At 32.8% G+C, this 19195-nt stretch overlaps 1 protein-coding gene across 6 annotated transcripts in view; it reads right to left on the reverse strand.

Moving 5' to 3' along the window:
* LOC138333229 (death-associated protein kinase 1-like) overlaps positions 1 to 19195 on the reverse strand; it is a 104199-nt gene that overhangs the window by 36209 nt on the left and 48795 nt on the right. For 2 of the 6 annotated variants that reach the window (XM_069281471.1, XM_069281468.1), the window contains exons 6-9: positions 18862 to 19014; positions 18542 to 18587; positions 16233 to 16322; positions 15644 to 15757 (exon numbers count right to left, since the gene is read on the reverse strand). In XM_069281471.1, coding sequence (XP_069137572.1) covers positions 15644 to 15757; positions 16233 to 16322; positions 18542 to 18587; positions 18862 to 19014 — 403 coding nt within the window. Of the gene's footprint in view, positions 1 to 313; positions 3066 to 15643; positions 15758 to 16232; positions 16323 to 18541; positions 18588 to 18861; positions 19015 to 19195 lie in introns of those variants that run through there. The other 4 variants (XM_069281472.1, XM_069281473.1, XM_069281469.1 and 1 more) reach the window with 3 other exon arrangements.

The following is a 19195-nucleotide window of genomic DNA, read 5'->3' on the forward strand; positions in this document are numbered from 1 at the left end:
TCTAACAAAATGAATGGTTTATACTTAACTTTTGAAGCATTGAAAAGTTAGAGATTCATAAATACAAGTGTAATTCTTCAAAGAACTCTTTTCATTGATGCACAAATTTATACCTACTTTGCTCTTGAATATTTCTAATGAAGAAAAAATTCATGAGGCATTAAATTACCATTTATAAAATTGTGCCAAAGTTTACACAACCTAGTGAAATTACTGTCCTCAATAAGCGTTTTATAGGTAAAGTATCAGGTATCGTCGTTAATAAAGGTCAGGTATACGTCCAGTACCACCTTCAACAGTTTAAATATCTCACCTACATTACTGTTGTCAAGACGTCCTGGAGGGTCAACCTTCTCCTGATTCCAGTCTTATCAGTCTAAGTATATAGAGAAATGGTCAGTCGATGGAATTAACTCTCTTCCAACACTTCGAACATTCAATTTGTTTATAGAAATGCCGGGGTTTTACATCACAAACGGAATTATTAAAGGCTGAATAAGGAACACTTGTATTGCGATAAGATCAAAGTTAACATGAAACCTGGTTACTTGATCAATTAAATTGAGATATGAGATGTTCCAATCCACAAAGAGGCCTTGTTGATATTTACCTGTTAGAGTAAAAGTGAGCTGTGAGGTTTAAAAGTGGGGCACAATACGGTCTTTACATCTGCCTAATCAGACAGATATATCACTTTAATCTATACAAGATATCAAATCTTAAACTGCGTTTTGAGCAGATGTTTTTCTGTTGAGCCACAAAATAGATAAAACTCCTCTATCAAGACATTTTCTACAGAACTGTTGTGAACTCTGTAAGTCGAGTTTAATCCACAGATAATACATATATCATTTGATCTTTTGCTCAAGGTTAATCCAGAGACAGACTTAATCCCTGAAGCCACACTGCTCGTTAATTCCAACAATCGATTGAAATCTCTGATTAGTAAATTAAGGTCAAAGATTGAAGTTGGATTGCCATTTGACCAGTAACTGTCCAGTAGTATTAACTGATCAGAGATTCAATAAGTAAGGTACAGTCGAGTGACCTAATCCAACATTTCAATATCTAAAGATTAACATTGAAGAGTCATCTGACCGCCACTGTCCACATCCAGTACTGACCACTGTCCAGTAGTGTAACCTGAGTGTCCACTATAGTAGCCCATTAATCAGACAATGTGTGCAGCAGATGGCCTGTGTAACAGCCATTGTTACAGAGATCAAAGATAAAACTTCCTACAGTTCAAATCATAGATTTCCCTAATAATAGCCTGTTTATATGTAGGTGTCTTTGTTGTTGTTTACAATGAGTACACTGATGTTACCAGGTGAGATGTTTGTGTACATAAAAGTTCTTTATCACTGCTGGTCAATAGGTCTTAGGAGTGGTCAATGATTCTGGACTCTGGGCCGTCATACAGCTCTAAGTACCTAGACAGCCACTGAATACCTGGTAATTACACCTTAGTATAACAAAGGTGTGTTAGACTAATTACATCACCTGTATAACGTTAGTCTGCCAGGAGTATGGTGTTGGTATTCCCACTGTGGTCAATCAGTGTCATTGTCCTATTCCAACATGGGCTTACATCGCTCATAACATTACATGTCCAATATCCTGATAATATCTTAACAGTCTCGAAAAACTCCAAAGAGGTATCTTTTCATCATTTCAAAAAAGTATGTGTTTACACACCCTTAGGCACCATGTGACTTAAGATTGCTATCAAAAGTACTTTCCTTTACCAGAAAATGCTGCAATGATATTTCAACATAACCTGCATGTCTTTTAAATTCTTCTCAACAATAGGTTTGCCTAAAGATCCAAACTTGATGAAAAATGTAGTGCACAGGTAAAAATGTTCTCCATAAATCATACATGCAAATTACCATCCCATGTAAGCTTACAATTGTTTTAATATTTAACTTTTAGTATCCAGTTGATATATAACTCTTGCACCAATTACTTAATGAACATATTGTCCTTATTTGCCACCAGGACTAAACATCTCCAGGTAAAATAAAAGTCGCATCTGAGCTCGGCCAGGTGAAGTCTCTATATCATGATCCTCCGTGCATGTGATACTGTACGTAGCACCTGTCGACAATGAACACTTGTAACTCGTACACAATTATCGATCTTGTATTGATGCTAACACTGTTAAATATTATAGTTTAAGTATCCGTACTATTTTTCGTCTTTGATGTCACATCTATAAAGTCCCATCTAATTCAGCATCTTGGAAGCTCATGAAAATCAAGAGAAAAGTACATCAATGAGGTTTGAACACAGTTTATTTAGGTTCTGACACTATACATATGTACACGGGTGTGATGTAGGATGTTGTCACCCCAAGAAGGGCTTGTCCGCGGTATAATATACTAAAATCTCATACGATCTACCCACAAATTTTGTCCCGCAAAATCACATGGGCAAACCGTATGTATCGAAAACGTTTTGTCCAGCAAAACAAAGATTTAGTATATCTCTCGAAAGTCACAAGGCTTTAGTTTATATCTCGAAAGTCACATGGCATTGTGTTGAAACTCTATACTGCACATTTCACAGGAAATGATCCTTAGCACTTTGTAAATGTACTGGTAGACGATGACTCCTGAGGTATAATGGCTGTCGCGACATGTAGCACTATTTTGATTACAATGTACATCAAAAGTTTTTACAGCACTTTTGTCGTCATTTTAAGTAAATAATATGTGACTTGACTGAAAACAAGTTGTTTACAGTTTAATAGCACTTTGAATATAATGTCTTTTGGATACTTTTTTTCCACACCACGACATCCATTGACAAGGTTCTGACCTATAATCACATTCATAACTCTTCTGTACACAACATAAAAGGGAGCAATGTATTCATATTCAACAAAAACATCAAGTCTTTCGAGAACATCCTTTCATACTTTTCCGTCCAGTGACAAGGCATTGATATAGCCTTTGTGTATCCTTATGGCAATAAAATATCATGGATCCTCTGTGAAATTATAATAACTGCCACATTCATCAAAATCCTTCAACTGTTAACATTTTGCCTTAAATCCTCCTTTTCAGACGTCTGGGCTATCCAAACACTGTCAAATAGACAAGCTTCAATTTACAATTGGTTTTTGTCAAGTTTTTGGAGTTAGGGTTGACTTTTGTACTTGCACATGCCTCATGATGCAAATTTGCATAACCAGCCTAAAAACTACTAGGATATTTTTTTTAGAGATTTTGATTCCACCAGTACTGAACAGCCGTATCAGGTGGTGTTAGCAGGTTTATAATAATTAAGCTGCTCTGGTTTCAACAAGTTAGAAATGATGCATACACTAGGATCTATACTAAGGGGTGAGACATTCCCTTTTGGTCGCCTGGGTATCTCACAGCGGGGGTTAGTTATTAATACAAGGATCTGATATCATGCACATCCTCAAAGATAACCAATGTAGGGGATGAAAAAAGTTTCACTCTTAGATTTATGCACAAAATACTTCACTTATCAATGGAAACTCTGACGTCATTCAAAATAATTATATTTCTTTTATCACAAAAATGTTCTTCCCCAAGTTCTAGTGTCTCGCCACCTTAGTGTGAATCTCTCGCTGAGAATCATCCATGAGTTTTATCACATAAATCTACCCCAGTCTTAGTCCTCCGCAGTTTTCATTTCCCTTCTATCACAGTGTAGTCTTAAATTAAACAATATTTTGTACACCATAGTATGTTCTTACAATGAATGACACAAAATATTTCCTTTCATAATATATCATAAGAATGAGAAACAACAATATAGAAGTATTTGACAATGAGTCTACCATGAATAGTTTTAACGTTCTGTTCTATTGTCAGGCATTTTTCAGTGATACAAGATTTTCTGATCAACACTATCAGCCATCCTGGGCGTTAGTCAGGAGTTTGTCCCTGACACAGTGTAAGTGTTTTCAATTACTTTCCGACTAAACCTTTTACCCTGCCAGAAGACTTTTACAGGAATGTCTGAGGAACCTATCACCATGTCAGCACCAAGAACCGAGTTACGATCAAACTACCTACACGTGTAAGACAGAAGAAATACCCTGAGAAAATTGTCTGTATCATATTTTCCTTGTGTTTATGTGTCAGCATGACCCCCGGAGATGTAATTAACAGAAAAAGATTTGTTAATGATAATTAGATAAATGACTTGTTCAGAGACTGGAGTATTGGCTGACAACATCAAGGTGATCTACTTAGAGAGGTGAACCAGTACTAGAGGACACCATGCTATAGAGAACAACACTATCGGTACCTTATCCAGCTTAAGTACAAAGATCTTTACATGTGTAAACCCCTTACCATGTACATTTATACTTAGGCTTTCCATATCGAAAACAAAAATAATCAAAACAGAAAAATGTGAAATCCTCCTTATACATGAGGGTTCTTTCCCAGTCACAGCATATGGCTGCAGATGACCTTGGTTTCTTACCGCATGGGTGGCCATTGTCTATGATAACTCTTTCACACCATGAAAATATTCAAAATACATGTATAGGGTCTTAAGAAAGGCCAATAATGTCTCTAGTATATTAAAATTATAAAGATAAAATTGGCCTTTATCATTTTTGGTCTCTAAGTTTGTATCTAACCACAAACTCTTTGGGAAATTTCGTGCCTTCTAATCTACCTCTTGGCATTTTATTTGATAAGCATGTTTCATTTTTATATTGGTCGGAATTACAGCTTACAAGAGCTCAAAATTAAAGGGAGACAATCTGGTCTTATAATTCATACGAGAATCAAAGGAACAAAGAATATAAACCTCTCTATTAAATCAATAGGAAGACTAAACATCCTTGCAATTGTTAGAAGAACTTCATTCTAGAATTCTGGGTATATTGTATTATTAATTTGTTAATTATACAAATTGAATGCACACATATTTTGACTGAATCCCATGATGGTATCACTGTTGACCTGCTAACTGTGTAAACATGCCTTTTCTACTTAATTGGGCCAAATCTACTGAATGCTTCATCAATTCCATCTGTTCAACTTTGACATGAAAAACATATGGTGTTCTCAAATAAGCCCAAGTCAGCTGTCTAGGTTTAGTGGTGGAATCTAACTTGTCATTAAGGGTTGTAAAACTAAAGATAGCAGTAAGTTTCCCTGTGATTCAGGACATACCACTCTCACCAGAAAACAAACTCCCCACATGTGCTTTATATACATTGTTCCATAGCAAGCTTTGTTCCATAGGAAAAAGCATTATGAATATATATTAAAACATCTTTTTCTTAAAAAGCTGTAAAATGAATTCTATTTCATTGAAAGTATTAATTTTGTACTGAACCAAAAGTTTTTTTCCAAAACTGAATCTGATCTATAATATTGGTGTTGTATGAGAAAAATGAAAAATAAAGGTATCATCGCCTTGGCTTGAACTTAGAAACCTCTTTTTATGCTTGTTATCAAACAGAAGTTTCAATCAACTCAAATTGTAACCTAAGGGAATGATCTCAGTCACTTTCAATTCCTTATATCAATTTCCAAAAACTAATTTTGCATGGCTTCTTTTGTTTGTCAAAATAATAACAACTATATATGCAATTAAAAATACACTGTTAACAGGGAAAAAGATCTTTATGGTTTACATTTTAACATATAACATAAAGCAATCCAGACAGCTATACCTTCAATTCCCTTTACCGTGTCCCATTTAACCCTCTATAGCCTACTAATGGTAAGCAAGTGTTCTGACATATATTCTAGCCTTCAACTTCAGGGTTTACAAGATACTGAATGGCTTAGGTTGATGGTTTTTCTTTTGGTACTCCAGCTTTCTTCCACCTCATTAACCTTCATCATGTATCTTAGATAGCTCTTATTGGTTACAGAATGCTAAACAAAATGACTTTACAATATTTAACTGGTATCAGATTATTGCTGATCGAGAAAACAATGACCCTCAATACTTTACTCTGTTGAAAGATCAAAGTGTCAGTTAAATACTAAAAATTACAAAACTATGTGTCTTACCACATCAAGTTTTTTGCAGTAAAATCCGTCTTCATTTATCTTTAGGAAAGCTTCAGTTTCCTTACAGTGTTATAATGGATCAGATACCTGTTTAAATTGACAGCCTTGAGATATACATACATGTCTATACTCATTAAGAGGTTTTTGTTAAGTCTGTCTGATCCAGCCCCAGATATCATACAATGTGGCAGTTCAATAATACCAAGTAATTAATCTCTATCTATTGTTTCATCAAATTGCTTTAATTAAGTGGAAAATCCAGTACAAGGCAGACTTATGGTTGAATCTTTACTTAAGTCTGGATCTAAACCTGTTACAGTAAATGTTCTACAGTAATGGTGGCCACAAATGATCCATCATTTTTCTATAAAAAATTAAACAAGTACCCTGAGAGCAGAAAAAAAAGAATAAATATTATAGATTAGTGTAATGACATCCTTGGATGGTATAAAAAATTGTTTGTTCTCTCCATTACCTTCATTTTTGACCTAAAAGATGAAACATTATAATTTACACTACCTTACAATACACATCGATTCACATTAGTGGTAACATGGATACCAGGCTATTTTAAATGCAGGTGTGTATTAGCAGAAATTCTAGGCCTTTCTCTTTTTAAAATTATATGCCTTGTAATTTGTAGTTCTATTTTGGGACATTAAAGACTCCGACACGATGCCTGAATTGATTCTTTTTATACAAGTGTATGGAAAACATGCACAGTCTGCTTACATTAGTTGTGATTGACTGATAAAAGAAATAAATTAAAATTAATGCATGATGATGAAAATAGATTTCAGTTGCATGCAAACATTTTTTCTGTTTTTTTTTCCCTCTTTCTTTTTGTTTTGTTTTGCATATCTACATAATAAATCTATTACTTAACTTGTTAGTACAAGTAAATATTCCAAATCTATATGTTTTATTTTGTATAGGTTCAGATTGTCTGTTCTGGTTACAAACTGAAAAGTTTACATTATACAATTATTCTTATTAATACACTTTCCCCTCATATTCAAGATTATGCAGGTTCTGGATTTACAGGTGATACTATATATCTGTGATTGATTTTACTATATATCTGTGATTGATTTTTTTTTAAGACCAGATTCTAATCCTAAAGCAAAGTTTTGTCACATTTTAAAAACGGTTACATGTATGGCTTTTGGCCTGTCACTTAAGAAAAACACATTTCAAAGAAAAGTAACACTTTATCTTCATTTCTTTCACATGGATTCAATTTTTAAACCCTAATATACACCAGTATAAAAATGTATATTTATCATTCAAAGATTCCTATTTATCTAGTCCTGGCAGACCAGGGCAGCTGGAAGGATGTTTCAACAAGTTGTATGCTGATCCTACCCCAGTCACACAGGCTCCTGAGGTAAGGGAGAGGGGAAACCATGAAACCATTTCATTGGATTTTTATCAAAAAGCCAAGGATTTTTATTTCTTTTTCAAGATGTGGAACTTTGAAAGTAATGATGCTGAGAAGTCTAAGATGAAAGTCAAGATATAGGCCAATACTACTTGGCATTCCTTTACTTCGGTTAGCTGTGAAGATAAAGGGGAATTTCTAGTCTGCACTTTTCAAAGAGATGATAAAATTATTGAAATCGTTAAATATTGAAACAGAAAAACTATTAGAATATTAAATAAAAAAAGTTTCATATATTTCTTGAAAACATTAACAACCTATATAACCAAGTATTATTATAATTCATCTTATATAATTATGCGATATGCACATTTTGATAGTGGTATTTCAGTATCAAAAATTTCACATATCTACAAAGTCTGATCATTCTAAACATGAATAAAACTATTCCACTCATACACAGCGTTAAAATATTAAAAAAAATATATTCCTTTTTTCTCATATTAATAATTCTATGTTGATATAGATCACACTTAATGTGAATAAATAATTCTGTTTACACATAAAATTATCCAAAACATTATTTAAGCTAACAGCTAGTTTACATCAAAATTTATGTGAACAAGACCTTTTGCTTACTGGTTCCTTTACTTTCAATAAAGCTGGAAATCACAGACTTCAAAAAAATAATGATTTTAAAATCTTTCTTACCTGATGTTGTCAGCACAAGGTGTGGGGTAATATTACAAACAGGATTTTATTTCTGATAATCATTGAATCAGAAATCTAGGTCTAAATATTCCAGTCACAGGTTTAATATGTAGAAGGTTTATTGATAAGATATTTATAAATAAGGTTTATAGCAGTCCATAAATGGGCAGATCTGGAATGACATTACACACAGATAAATACACAGATAAATGTCATTTCAGGGTGACTCTCTACGCCCATATAATTTTATAAATTAAATTTTCTACAATTGAAAGGAATGATATGTATAAACTTTGTGTTCTTTGGTTTGATTCTTTTCAATTTGGTTAAATTAATTCATTCACCCATGAAATTTTATAATGAAGTGTTCCAGCTTTAATTTGGGGAAATTTCAAGGATATGGCAGGTGGGGTCTAGAGGCAGACTGCAAAACCGGAGTATGTTGAATAAAACCACCTTACCTAAAGCTAGTACTTGGCAACTGTATCATGTGGGGTTCATACTTGAAACTTTTATAGATGGTTACAATAGGCTATCACAGGAATATAGATCCAAGTTCTTGAGTCATTATTATTACAGTATAAAATATTGTGTTGATTTAAAGTATAAAATATTGTGTTGATTTAAAGTCCTATGAATCTATTTAAAATAAGATTTTTGACCTAAAAAGGTCAACCAAGACAGGTGCTGTAGTGCAAAAAGAAATGTAGTGTGACTCTGGCAGCCATCATGGTTACCTTGGCTATTACCGTGACCCATAAGTAACTTCAAAACAAAAACCAAAAGTTATTGTTAAAATCCCAAAGGAAAATAATTGCTAAAGGACAGTTGGCCATACAAACCCAATGATAGATGTAAATGGTATTTAATTAAGAGCTAGCTCACCCTGCTGCTATACAAAAGAGATGCAAAGCCCTGATAATATCTGGAATTGTCTCCCTCTACAAGCTACAGGACTAACTCATAGCTGTTATGTGTCTTAATTTATCTCCTAAAATAATATTGGCAACAGAAATAGCAATTATACTGATATACACTCAAATCTGTCATAGGTATAATGATGTATATCTATAAATAGCCAGACAGCTGTGATCTTAGCTTTAATAACATAAAAACAATGCCATCAAATATATACCTTTATTTTATTGTCCTATTAAATACACTCTATAATAAAATACTCACAAAATAGGTATATGCCAGGACTAAAAACATACAATATACCGTATCAATACAGATCTGCCAATTAAGATGTCATGAGTGAAAAAAAAAATTCTTGTTCATTAAAACATGTTTGAGCAAAACAGAAAATAATCAATAAATTTATCATTTAAGATATTTATAATATGATTTCATAAAGAACATGAAAGACCTTATTTACTTGTATCCCTAAGTATTCTAGTACTTCATTTATTATATAGATCTACATTATGTTCACTCAAACTCATAAAATTATAGCAATCCTATAATAACAATATCACAGTGTTGAGATCTAAAAATAAACTTGATCAATATTCTTTTAACCTTGGCATTTTTCAAAAATAATTTAATGTAAATTATAAAATCACAAATAAAACAATGATATTTTCAATATCTTCAACATATAATAAATAAAAACAATTCTTACTTTTGAAATTATTGAAATAATAATTATGTCAAGATCTTAAATACAACAATACAGCGATATTTAACGTGAGGGGTTCTACAAGCAGTCCCGACATCACATTGGAGTGCATTCCTCAATGTTTGTGTATGGTTCAGCTAAACTTCTATACCGACACCTTCCAAATACACACACTTAAATCAACCGTGCAGATGTGCTGTTTTTATAACAAAATCTGCAATTCGCTGGTAGCAGCATGCAGAAGTATAAATAGATCTCCGGTACGGCAGTAGTTATCCCTCTCAATCCACGTCGTCCCAGGAACTACTCTATCTCCGTGTGAGGTTGTGTTACGAGGGGAAAATCAACATATATCACACGACAAACACCTTATTGGATAAGTTTTAGAGACATCAAACATGTCAAGTGCACAAACTAACCACAAACTATTATACAACCCAAAAGCCTGCACCATAGTCCCAAAGCTTTTCAGCATGTTATCAGTATCTTTTCAGCATGTTATCAGTATATTTTCATCATATTATCAGTATCTATTCTGCAAATTATCAGTACTTTTCAAAAATACATTCATCGTGAATTCTGCATCAAACTGTTAGTGTAACTCCAACAAATCACAATTTTTAGTTTATTGTTTTTCAGGTTAATAGCTCTGTGAACTATCACTTTCACCTAATATGTCTCAATGTAGCAGCTGATAGCTACCTATCTACAAACAAACAAAAGGCCAGGTAAAGAAGTATCACCCAAAAATATTTGAGGCATATTGATATGTTCTTTAGTCTTTTTTTTCTCTTTGTGAACACCCATTGTCATTGTAACAGCTGACGACTACTTAAATACACGAAAAATTATAGGCTATTTAATTATCTCCCAAAAGAATTTAGGGAACAAATATATTGATAATTTCTCTAGTTCAAAATAAATAAATGGTAGATATCTTTGCTTGTTTGTTATACTTGCTGTGCTATTGACTAGGGTCATTTTAGGATACAGATCGACAGTGTGGCTACTTAACAACAATTATGAGGCCAGATACAATCAGGAGTAAATAAATTCAGGTAAGTGTTTCACTGCTGACTACTATGATGCTGGTATAATTCTTAAAGGGGAATAATCCAGCTTAAACAGGGGAGATAATCAACCATGAAGGAGAATAATCTGTGATATTGATAAAGGGGAATAATGGAAGTTAATCAATTTTGATGATTTATATTTGCAACTGGAGAAAAACTATCATTTTATTTAGAGGAAAGAAATCCCACAGACCAGATTCTTTTAATGTATAATTGTAAAAATCGCATTAAATTTCCCTTCACTCCTAAACCGTTGCATGGCTATATAAAACATCATTGATATACATGATATATAGTATGTCACCCTATGTATTCAGTACAGAACAGGACAGCTAAGGTACAAACAGAAAGATGACTATATGCCACTTGCACCTCTCCCAAATTATCGAGAGGACCTGTTTTACAATCATAGGGAAAACAACACATTTACTTCTGCAAAGGCCTCTGAAAAGGAGTTGATATATAAAACCTATTTTTATCATTGTACCACAAGTGAATATTTCAAACGAAAAAAATGGTTTAGACTTAGTAAAGAAGCATCCAATACTATTGATTGTAATGTTCAGGCTTTCTGATCCAGCAAAGCATGTGACTGTAATTTGCAGAGAACAAAGCTTTAACATACAGATATTTCACTAGGTGCTTCGGCAGACTGATGTTCCTTTAAAAGTAGTCATTACCACATTACTACTGGAACAAAACATTGACCTTTCTATCAGTTGTAAACCTTTAAGACATCCTTATTTAGCTGTGATCAGTTACTGATTGAAGACCGGGGTTACGTAACCGTGAGATCCCCGGAGACCCGTAAAGGTCTTGTGTCATATATATACAGTGTAGTAGATATCTATCATGCAATGGTTAGTGATTTTCTATTCATGTTAGCTGCATTGAACATTAGGTGTGCACCATATAATACCATTGGTCCTCATATTACGTTAGTGTGTTACACATAGAAATGTCAATGTTTTAAACATAAGACACACCAATATGTTAAACCTAGACACACCAATATGTTAAACATAGACACATCAAATGTTGAACATTGACACATCAATGTTTCAAGCATAGACACATTGATATGTTGAACATAGACACATCAATATGTTGAACATAGACACATCAATATGTTGAACATAGACACATCAATATGTTGAACATAGACACATCAAATGTTGAACATAGACACATCAAATGTTGAACATAGACACATCAAATGTTGAACATAGACACATCAATATGTTGAACATAGACACATCAATATGTTGAACATAGACACATCAAATGTTGAACATAGACACATCAAATGTTGAACATAGACACATCAAATGTTGAACATAGACACATCAATATGTTGAACATAGACACATCAAATGTTGAACATAGACACATCAAATGTTGAACATAGACACATCAAATGTTGAACATAGACACATCAATATGTTGAACATAGACACATCAAATGTTGAACATAGACACATCAAATGTTGAACATAGACACATCAAATGTTGAACATAGACACATCAAATGTTGAACATAGACACATCAAATGTTGAACATAGACACATCAAATGTTGAACATAGACACATCAAATGTTGAACATAGACACATCAAATGTTGAACATAGACACATCAAATGTTGAACATAGACACATCAAATGTTGAACATAGACAACATCAATGTTGAACATAGACACATCAATATGTTGAACATAGACACCATCAATATGTTGAACATAGACACATCAATATGTTGAACATAGACACATCAAATGTTGAACATTGACACATCAAATGTTGAACATAGACACATCAATATGTTGAACATAGACACATCAATATGTTGAACATAGACACATCAAATGTTGAACATAGACACATCAATATGTTGAACATAGACACATCAATATGTTGAACATAGACACGTCAATATGTTGAACATAGACACATCAAATGTTGAACATAGACACATCAATATGTTGAACATAGACACATCAATATGTTGAACATAGACACATCAATATGTTGAACATTGACACATCAAATGTTGAACATAGACACATCAAATGTTGAACATAGACACAAGTCAATATGTTGAACATAGACACATCAATATGTTGAACATAGACACATCAATATGTTGAACATAGACACATCAATATGTTGAACATAGACACATCAATATGTTGAACATAGACACATCAATATGTTGAACATAGACACATCAATATGTTGAACATAGACACATCAATATGTTGAACATAGACACATCAATATGTTGAACATAGACACATCAAATGTTGAACATAGACACATCAAATGTTGAACATAGACACATCAAATGTTGAACATAGACACATCAATATGTTGAACATAGACACATCAATATGTTGAACATAGACACATCAATATGTTGAACATAGACACATCAATATGTTGAACATAGACACATCAATATGTTGAACATAGACACATTGATATGTTGAACATAGACACATCAATATGTTGAACATAGACACATCAATATGTTGAACATAGACACATCAATATGTTGAACATAGACACATCAATATGTTGAACATAGACACATCAAATGTTGAACATAGACACACTCAATATGTTGAACATAGACACATCAATATGTTGAACATAGACACGTCAATATGTTGAACATAGACACGTCAATATGTTGAACATAGACACATCAATATGTTGAACATAGACACATCAATATGTTGAACATAGACACATCAATATGTTGAACATAGACACATCAAATGTTGAACATAGACACATCAATATGTTGAACATAGACACATCAATATGTTGAACATAGACACATCAAATGTTGAACATAGACACATCAATATGTTGAACATAGACACATCAAATGTTGAACATTGACACATCAAATATGTTGAACATAGACACATCAATATGTTGAACATTGACACATCAAATGTTGTGAACATTGAACACATCAATATGTTGAACATAGACACATCAATATGTTGAACATAGACACATCAAATGTTGAACATAGACACATCAATATGTTGAACATAGACACATCAATATGTTGAACATAGACACATCAATATGTTGAACATAGACACATCAATATGTTGAACATAGACACATCAATATGTTGAACATAGACACATCAATATGTTGAACATAGACACATCAATATGTTGAACATAGACACATCAATATGTTGAACATAGACACATCAATATGTTGAACATAGACACATCAATATGTTGAACATAGACACATCAATATGTTGAACATAGACACATCAATATGTTGAACATAGACACATCAATATGTTGAACATAGACACATCAATATGTTGAACATAGACACGTCAATATACTAAATAGATTTGTCATTACATTAAACAGACACCATTAATAAATAAGATTCAACAAGACATCAGCTGATTACAGCCCAATACACAGGTTAACATAGATTAGACACGAGATCCAGGTTAAGTTTGGAGATCAGTTATATCTGGTTTGTCCATGTCGTCCTTAGAGGCATGCTGTACCGCCGGCGACACCTACGGACAGGCGGATTATAGACATGTGTTAGTCTCATCAGTACCAGACTATACATTTATTCTCTGTCCCCTCGTCAAAAAAATAAATCTGATATCTACCTATATATCATCAGGAACTAAACACATGAACAAAATCATTGAACTAGACACATATTCATGAACTACATAAAAGAATTTCATATATGAACTACATCTTTGAACTAGACACATGAACTACATCATGGAAGTAGACACATGAATAAATCATTGAAGTAGACACATGTACATGAACTACATAAAAAGAACTAGACACATGAACTACATCACATAACTACACAAATAAACTACATCAATACTCTATTGAAATGTTCTTTGTCTAGACTACATCAATGACTAAATAATAACCTCACATTTAGTTATCAACATTTAGTTATCATAGATTACTTCTAGTCACATGAACTAAGTCTGTAAATAATGAACTCCACTAACAAATATCCCAGCCACTGTCCTTATAATATCCTATCAAGTATATTTTTCAGAACTACCATATTTTCTACGGACCTAACAGCAAAAGAAACCACTAAACATTGTTTAAACAAACAAAGCTCCCTCCTCTTCTATATAACCATGGAGACAATCAAGTGAACCCTATGGCTCATCTGATAATTATCAATGTAGAATTCATAATCCAACTATTTTCCTTTTGAAATAATTTCATGTGAAATACAGCTTTGATCGGGGAGATGACCAGTCAGTGGAGACACCATTATACTTCCACATATTGAATTTTATATAACAGTAATCTGATAAATCCTTTTGATAAAACAAGGGAAATAACCAAGTTTCCACCTCCATCAAGCTACACCCTTTCTTTGCTCAAACACCATATAGTACAACTCACTGATAAGATATTTTTATCGTGGACTTTGGTATTGAGTCAGACATGCATTCCATATATTGTTTAGGTAATTAACAGTTAACTCATGCAGATTGAATTAAAAGAATTATAAAGTTAAAAGTCATGCAGTGCTTAATCAAAGATTACAAAAAGTTTATATGTGTATATATATAAGTAAAGGGAAGTAACTCCCATCACCATTACCGACTTTATATGTTCACCAAATCAATTAATCAAAAATTAATAGTGATTTGATTAATCATTCTTCCTAATAGGAAAATTGAGAAATCTTAAATATTTTGTAGTTAAAAAGAAAGAGTAAACATTCAAAAGATATAGAAGAAAAAATGAATAAAAAAGATCAAAAGAAGAAATGAAAATGAGACCAACCTGTTCGTCTATAACATCTTTACTGTCGGTGAGATTTGTATCAAGACTTTGAGATTTCCTTAGTCGAACACTTCTAGAAAGATGAGTACAAAGGGAGACTATTCTCACAGATTGCTAAAAAAGAAATAAAATAAACAAATAAGTTTAATTTCTTAAATCATAAAGAGTTTAATTTATCAACACAAAAGCGGCCAGAGTATAATGTCACGATTTGAAAAAAGTTCACAGATAAAAAGCTTCCACATCACACTGGTCTAACAAATATTCATTACTTTATCAAAATAAAGACTGGTCTGTTTTCTATGAATCAACAAAATTATCATCCAGATATTTTGACTTTTTTTCAGTTCAATAAATACAAACCCTCAATAGCAAGTTAATTTTAAAGTGATAACTACTTTAATCCATGTGGTCAAGTGGCAATAAAGTTAAATTTACTCTATGTAATATACTCTTGATCAAAAAATGAAAAGACAGGAATTTGCCGACAAAGTGTTTTTTCTGTGGAACCCCAGGGCCAGTCTCTCTCAGTCTTGTAGTTTTTTTACCACACAGAATTCAGCTCTAATACACCGTAACAATGTGTTACCTTCCAACGCTTTCTGGCCATCAGTTTCTTGAATTGCTCAATGTTGATGACAGAAGTTTTTCTGGTCAGAGACTGTTTTTTCTCCAGAGGCTGTGGATAAGAGATTTTAGTATCAGTAACCTAGGAGCATGCTGGCAACACAGAAGGGAGTAGGGATAAATTAGTCTGAGTAAAACCTGGTTAGGACAAACACTTTGGCCATTTATTGCTTATATTTTCACAGAAATATTCTAAAAAATAATAATGGCTTTTCAAGTAAAATTTACCCATTTTTTTTATTACATTTTCCCTCTGAATCTTCTGAAATATTCATGTAGCCCTACATATACCAAATCTTTTAGAAATTACTATAGTTCAAATGATATAGATAGAAACAAGAGCAAATCGAAATTTTAAAGATGCTCCACCACCAAAAGAGCATAAATGATATTCATTTATTATTTTAACAATAATTGGTGTTTTATCGTGTATATATATGTCTAATTTACACAAAAAATAATATAACATAATTTACTTTGCCTTTGGTGTATGCACAATCAGTAATTCATTCCATATAGGATATAGTGACACAGAATTTTTTCAGGATGCAATTAATTATTTTTCATATTTTTAACTTGAAGTAAAATCAGAGGCTCAAACTTTTAAATGTTGGTAATGGTACCTAACTTTTGTAACTGAAGAAAAAAACCAAAATGTCTGCTCCTGTTTTTGATAGTGAAAAAATATCTATTTCGGCGGTGGAGCATCTTTAACAAGACTGGCATTTATTTATTACCGTTGATTTTTCTTTTATCCCTCCATTTAGTTTTTTTTTTTTTTTGTTGTTTAATTTTTCACAACTTTGCAATCAAAATATCAGTATGTTATTTCCAGTTTGTATCTTTCATGTCCTCCTTTCGTTTGAAATATCAATAGAAATGTCATAGCCAGGTCTTATTGAAATACAACAGTCACAATGCAGGGAAAATAACTATGGCAGATCACCTGGTACCAGTATAGGGAGAACCAGGCAGCATGTAGAGAGATTCCTGTCCCTAACCATACCGCACACCATTATGAATAGTTAGGGCCAAAAAATGTAAAATTATCACAATATTACAGACTCCAACCTTTAATTCAACAGCATGCAATATATATAAATATTGTCTATATGACTATGGTATCACTCTAAGGAGACTGAGCATCCGAGGAAAAGGCATCTTTATTAGTTTAATGTCCTATTAACAGCCAAGGTAATGTAAGGATGTGCCAGGTTTGTTGGTGGAGGATAGCCGGAGTACAAGAAAAAAAACCACCAACCAACCTGGCAACTGCCCCACATGAGATTCAGATTTGCATCTTAGAGGTAAAGGGCTTGTAGTATTATGTCAGGAGACCTAATCACTCGACCACCGCCGCCCCTAGAGGAAAAGACTTATGCAAAGCTACTGTATAGCAGATGATCTTATAAAAGTGTTTAAAAAGATCAAACATCTGCTATGCTGAATTTTTCTTATAACTAAATGATTTACTAATAAAACATTTGAATATTAACAATATTTGTTTTCCTTTTTTTCCTTATTGTTTTATTGATTCAAACAAATCCGGAACATTTTCCAAAGAATTTTCAGTCATGTCTTATGTACTATCTGCCTTGTCAAAGTAACATTAAATATATCATGAGAAATCAATCAAATTTTTTTTCGTAAGAATCCAATGGAAATAAAAAATTCTATATTCTAAAAACTGTAAAACAAGTGTAACTTTCCTTTACAAGCAGTATTAGGAACATTATTCTGAATGAAATACTATCAATTCTGAATGAACTCTGATAGCTGAAGATACGTCATTTCAACAGCATAAAAGCTATGAAAACATTTTCAGATTTAAAGTCAAGCATATTCCAAAAAATGTTTTATCTACTTTGCATGATCTGAAGCCAAGTCAATTTTTGAGCAACACAAGCCACTAAGACTATTAAAGAATTTAAAACAATAGAAAATGTATAATTAACATAAAGACTAATTTGTTTTTCTGCAACTGTTCATCAGATGAAAAGAAGCTGCACATTCATAGCAGTTATCTGATTGGGTCGATCATGCTGTTACTATGGTAACCAAGGAAATTATATTTTTTAATTAGTACTAACATTTTTCATACAGATCTGCATAACAAATGATATATTTGATATAGCTTTAACTGTCACCATGCCCTTTAATTAAAGGCTGCACCCCTGGGAGTCAATAACTGCATGCCCATATAAGGAAGTACAGCTAAACCACCCTGAAGCTAGTATACATTTGTAACATGCTCTCTGATTGGTTCTTTACCTGTATCCAAGGATGCTGCATACAGGATGTAACTGTCGCTCTTTTTCTACAACAGAAACGATATATATATATTAAAAGTAAATGTTTCAATAGTTTTCTAATAAGACAGTGGAAGAAAAGATAATATAAATTGACAAGCAATCAGATCATCGTAGGGTTAAAATTAAGTATTAAGTTATATTTCAGAATAAAATTGAATCAATGAAATGAAGAAGTTTGACAAAAGGTTGGGCAACAGTGACTATTTTATAACCAAATGGAAATAATGATTGGGGCATATTCTACATTCAAAGGGAGGTAATCCCTTGCCATGTCTCTACCTTGACTCTTTAATAAATGTTTTCCTTATGAAATCTTTGGCGAGTTCACTGGTCCCGTTGAAGTATTCATCGTCAAATGCGTAGGTAACAGAGGTAATGTTTTCATAGGTTTCCTGTTGTTCATCCCCCAGGAATGGAGACGCACCACTCAGTCTACACAAAGACATACAAAGTAGAATATATAACATGTATTGATACATGATAACATAATTCCCATTAAATTATCACAGATTCAACTAGTTACATTTTATATCTCCCCACCCCCTCTTCCATCTCTCCCCTCCACCTCCACAACAAAAAAAACCCCAAAAGATTGTGTGTGGTATATATAGTG

This window comes from Argopecten irradians, chromosome 10, assembly GCF_041381155.1.
Source record: "Argopecten irradians isolate NY chromosome 10, Ai_NY, whole genome shotgun sequence".
NCBI lineage: Eukaryota > Metazoa > Mollusca > Bivalvia > Pectinida > Pectinidae > Argopecten > Argopecten irradians.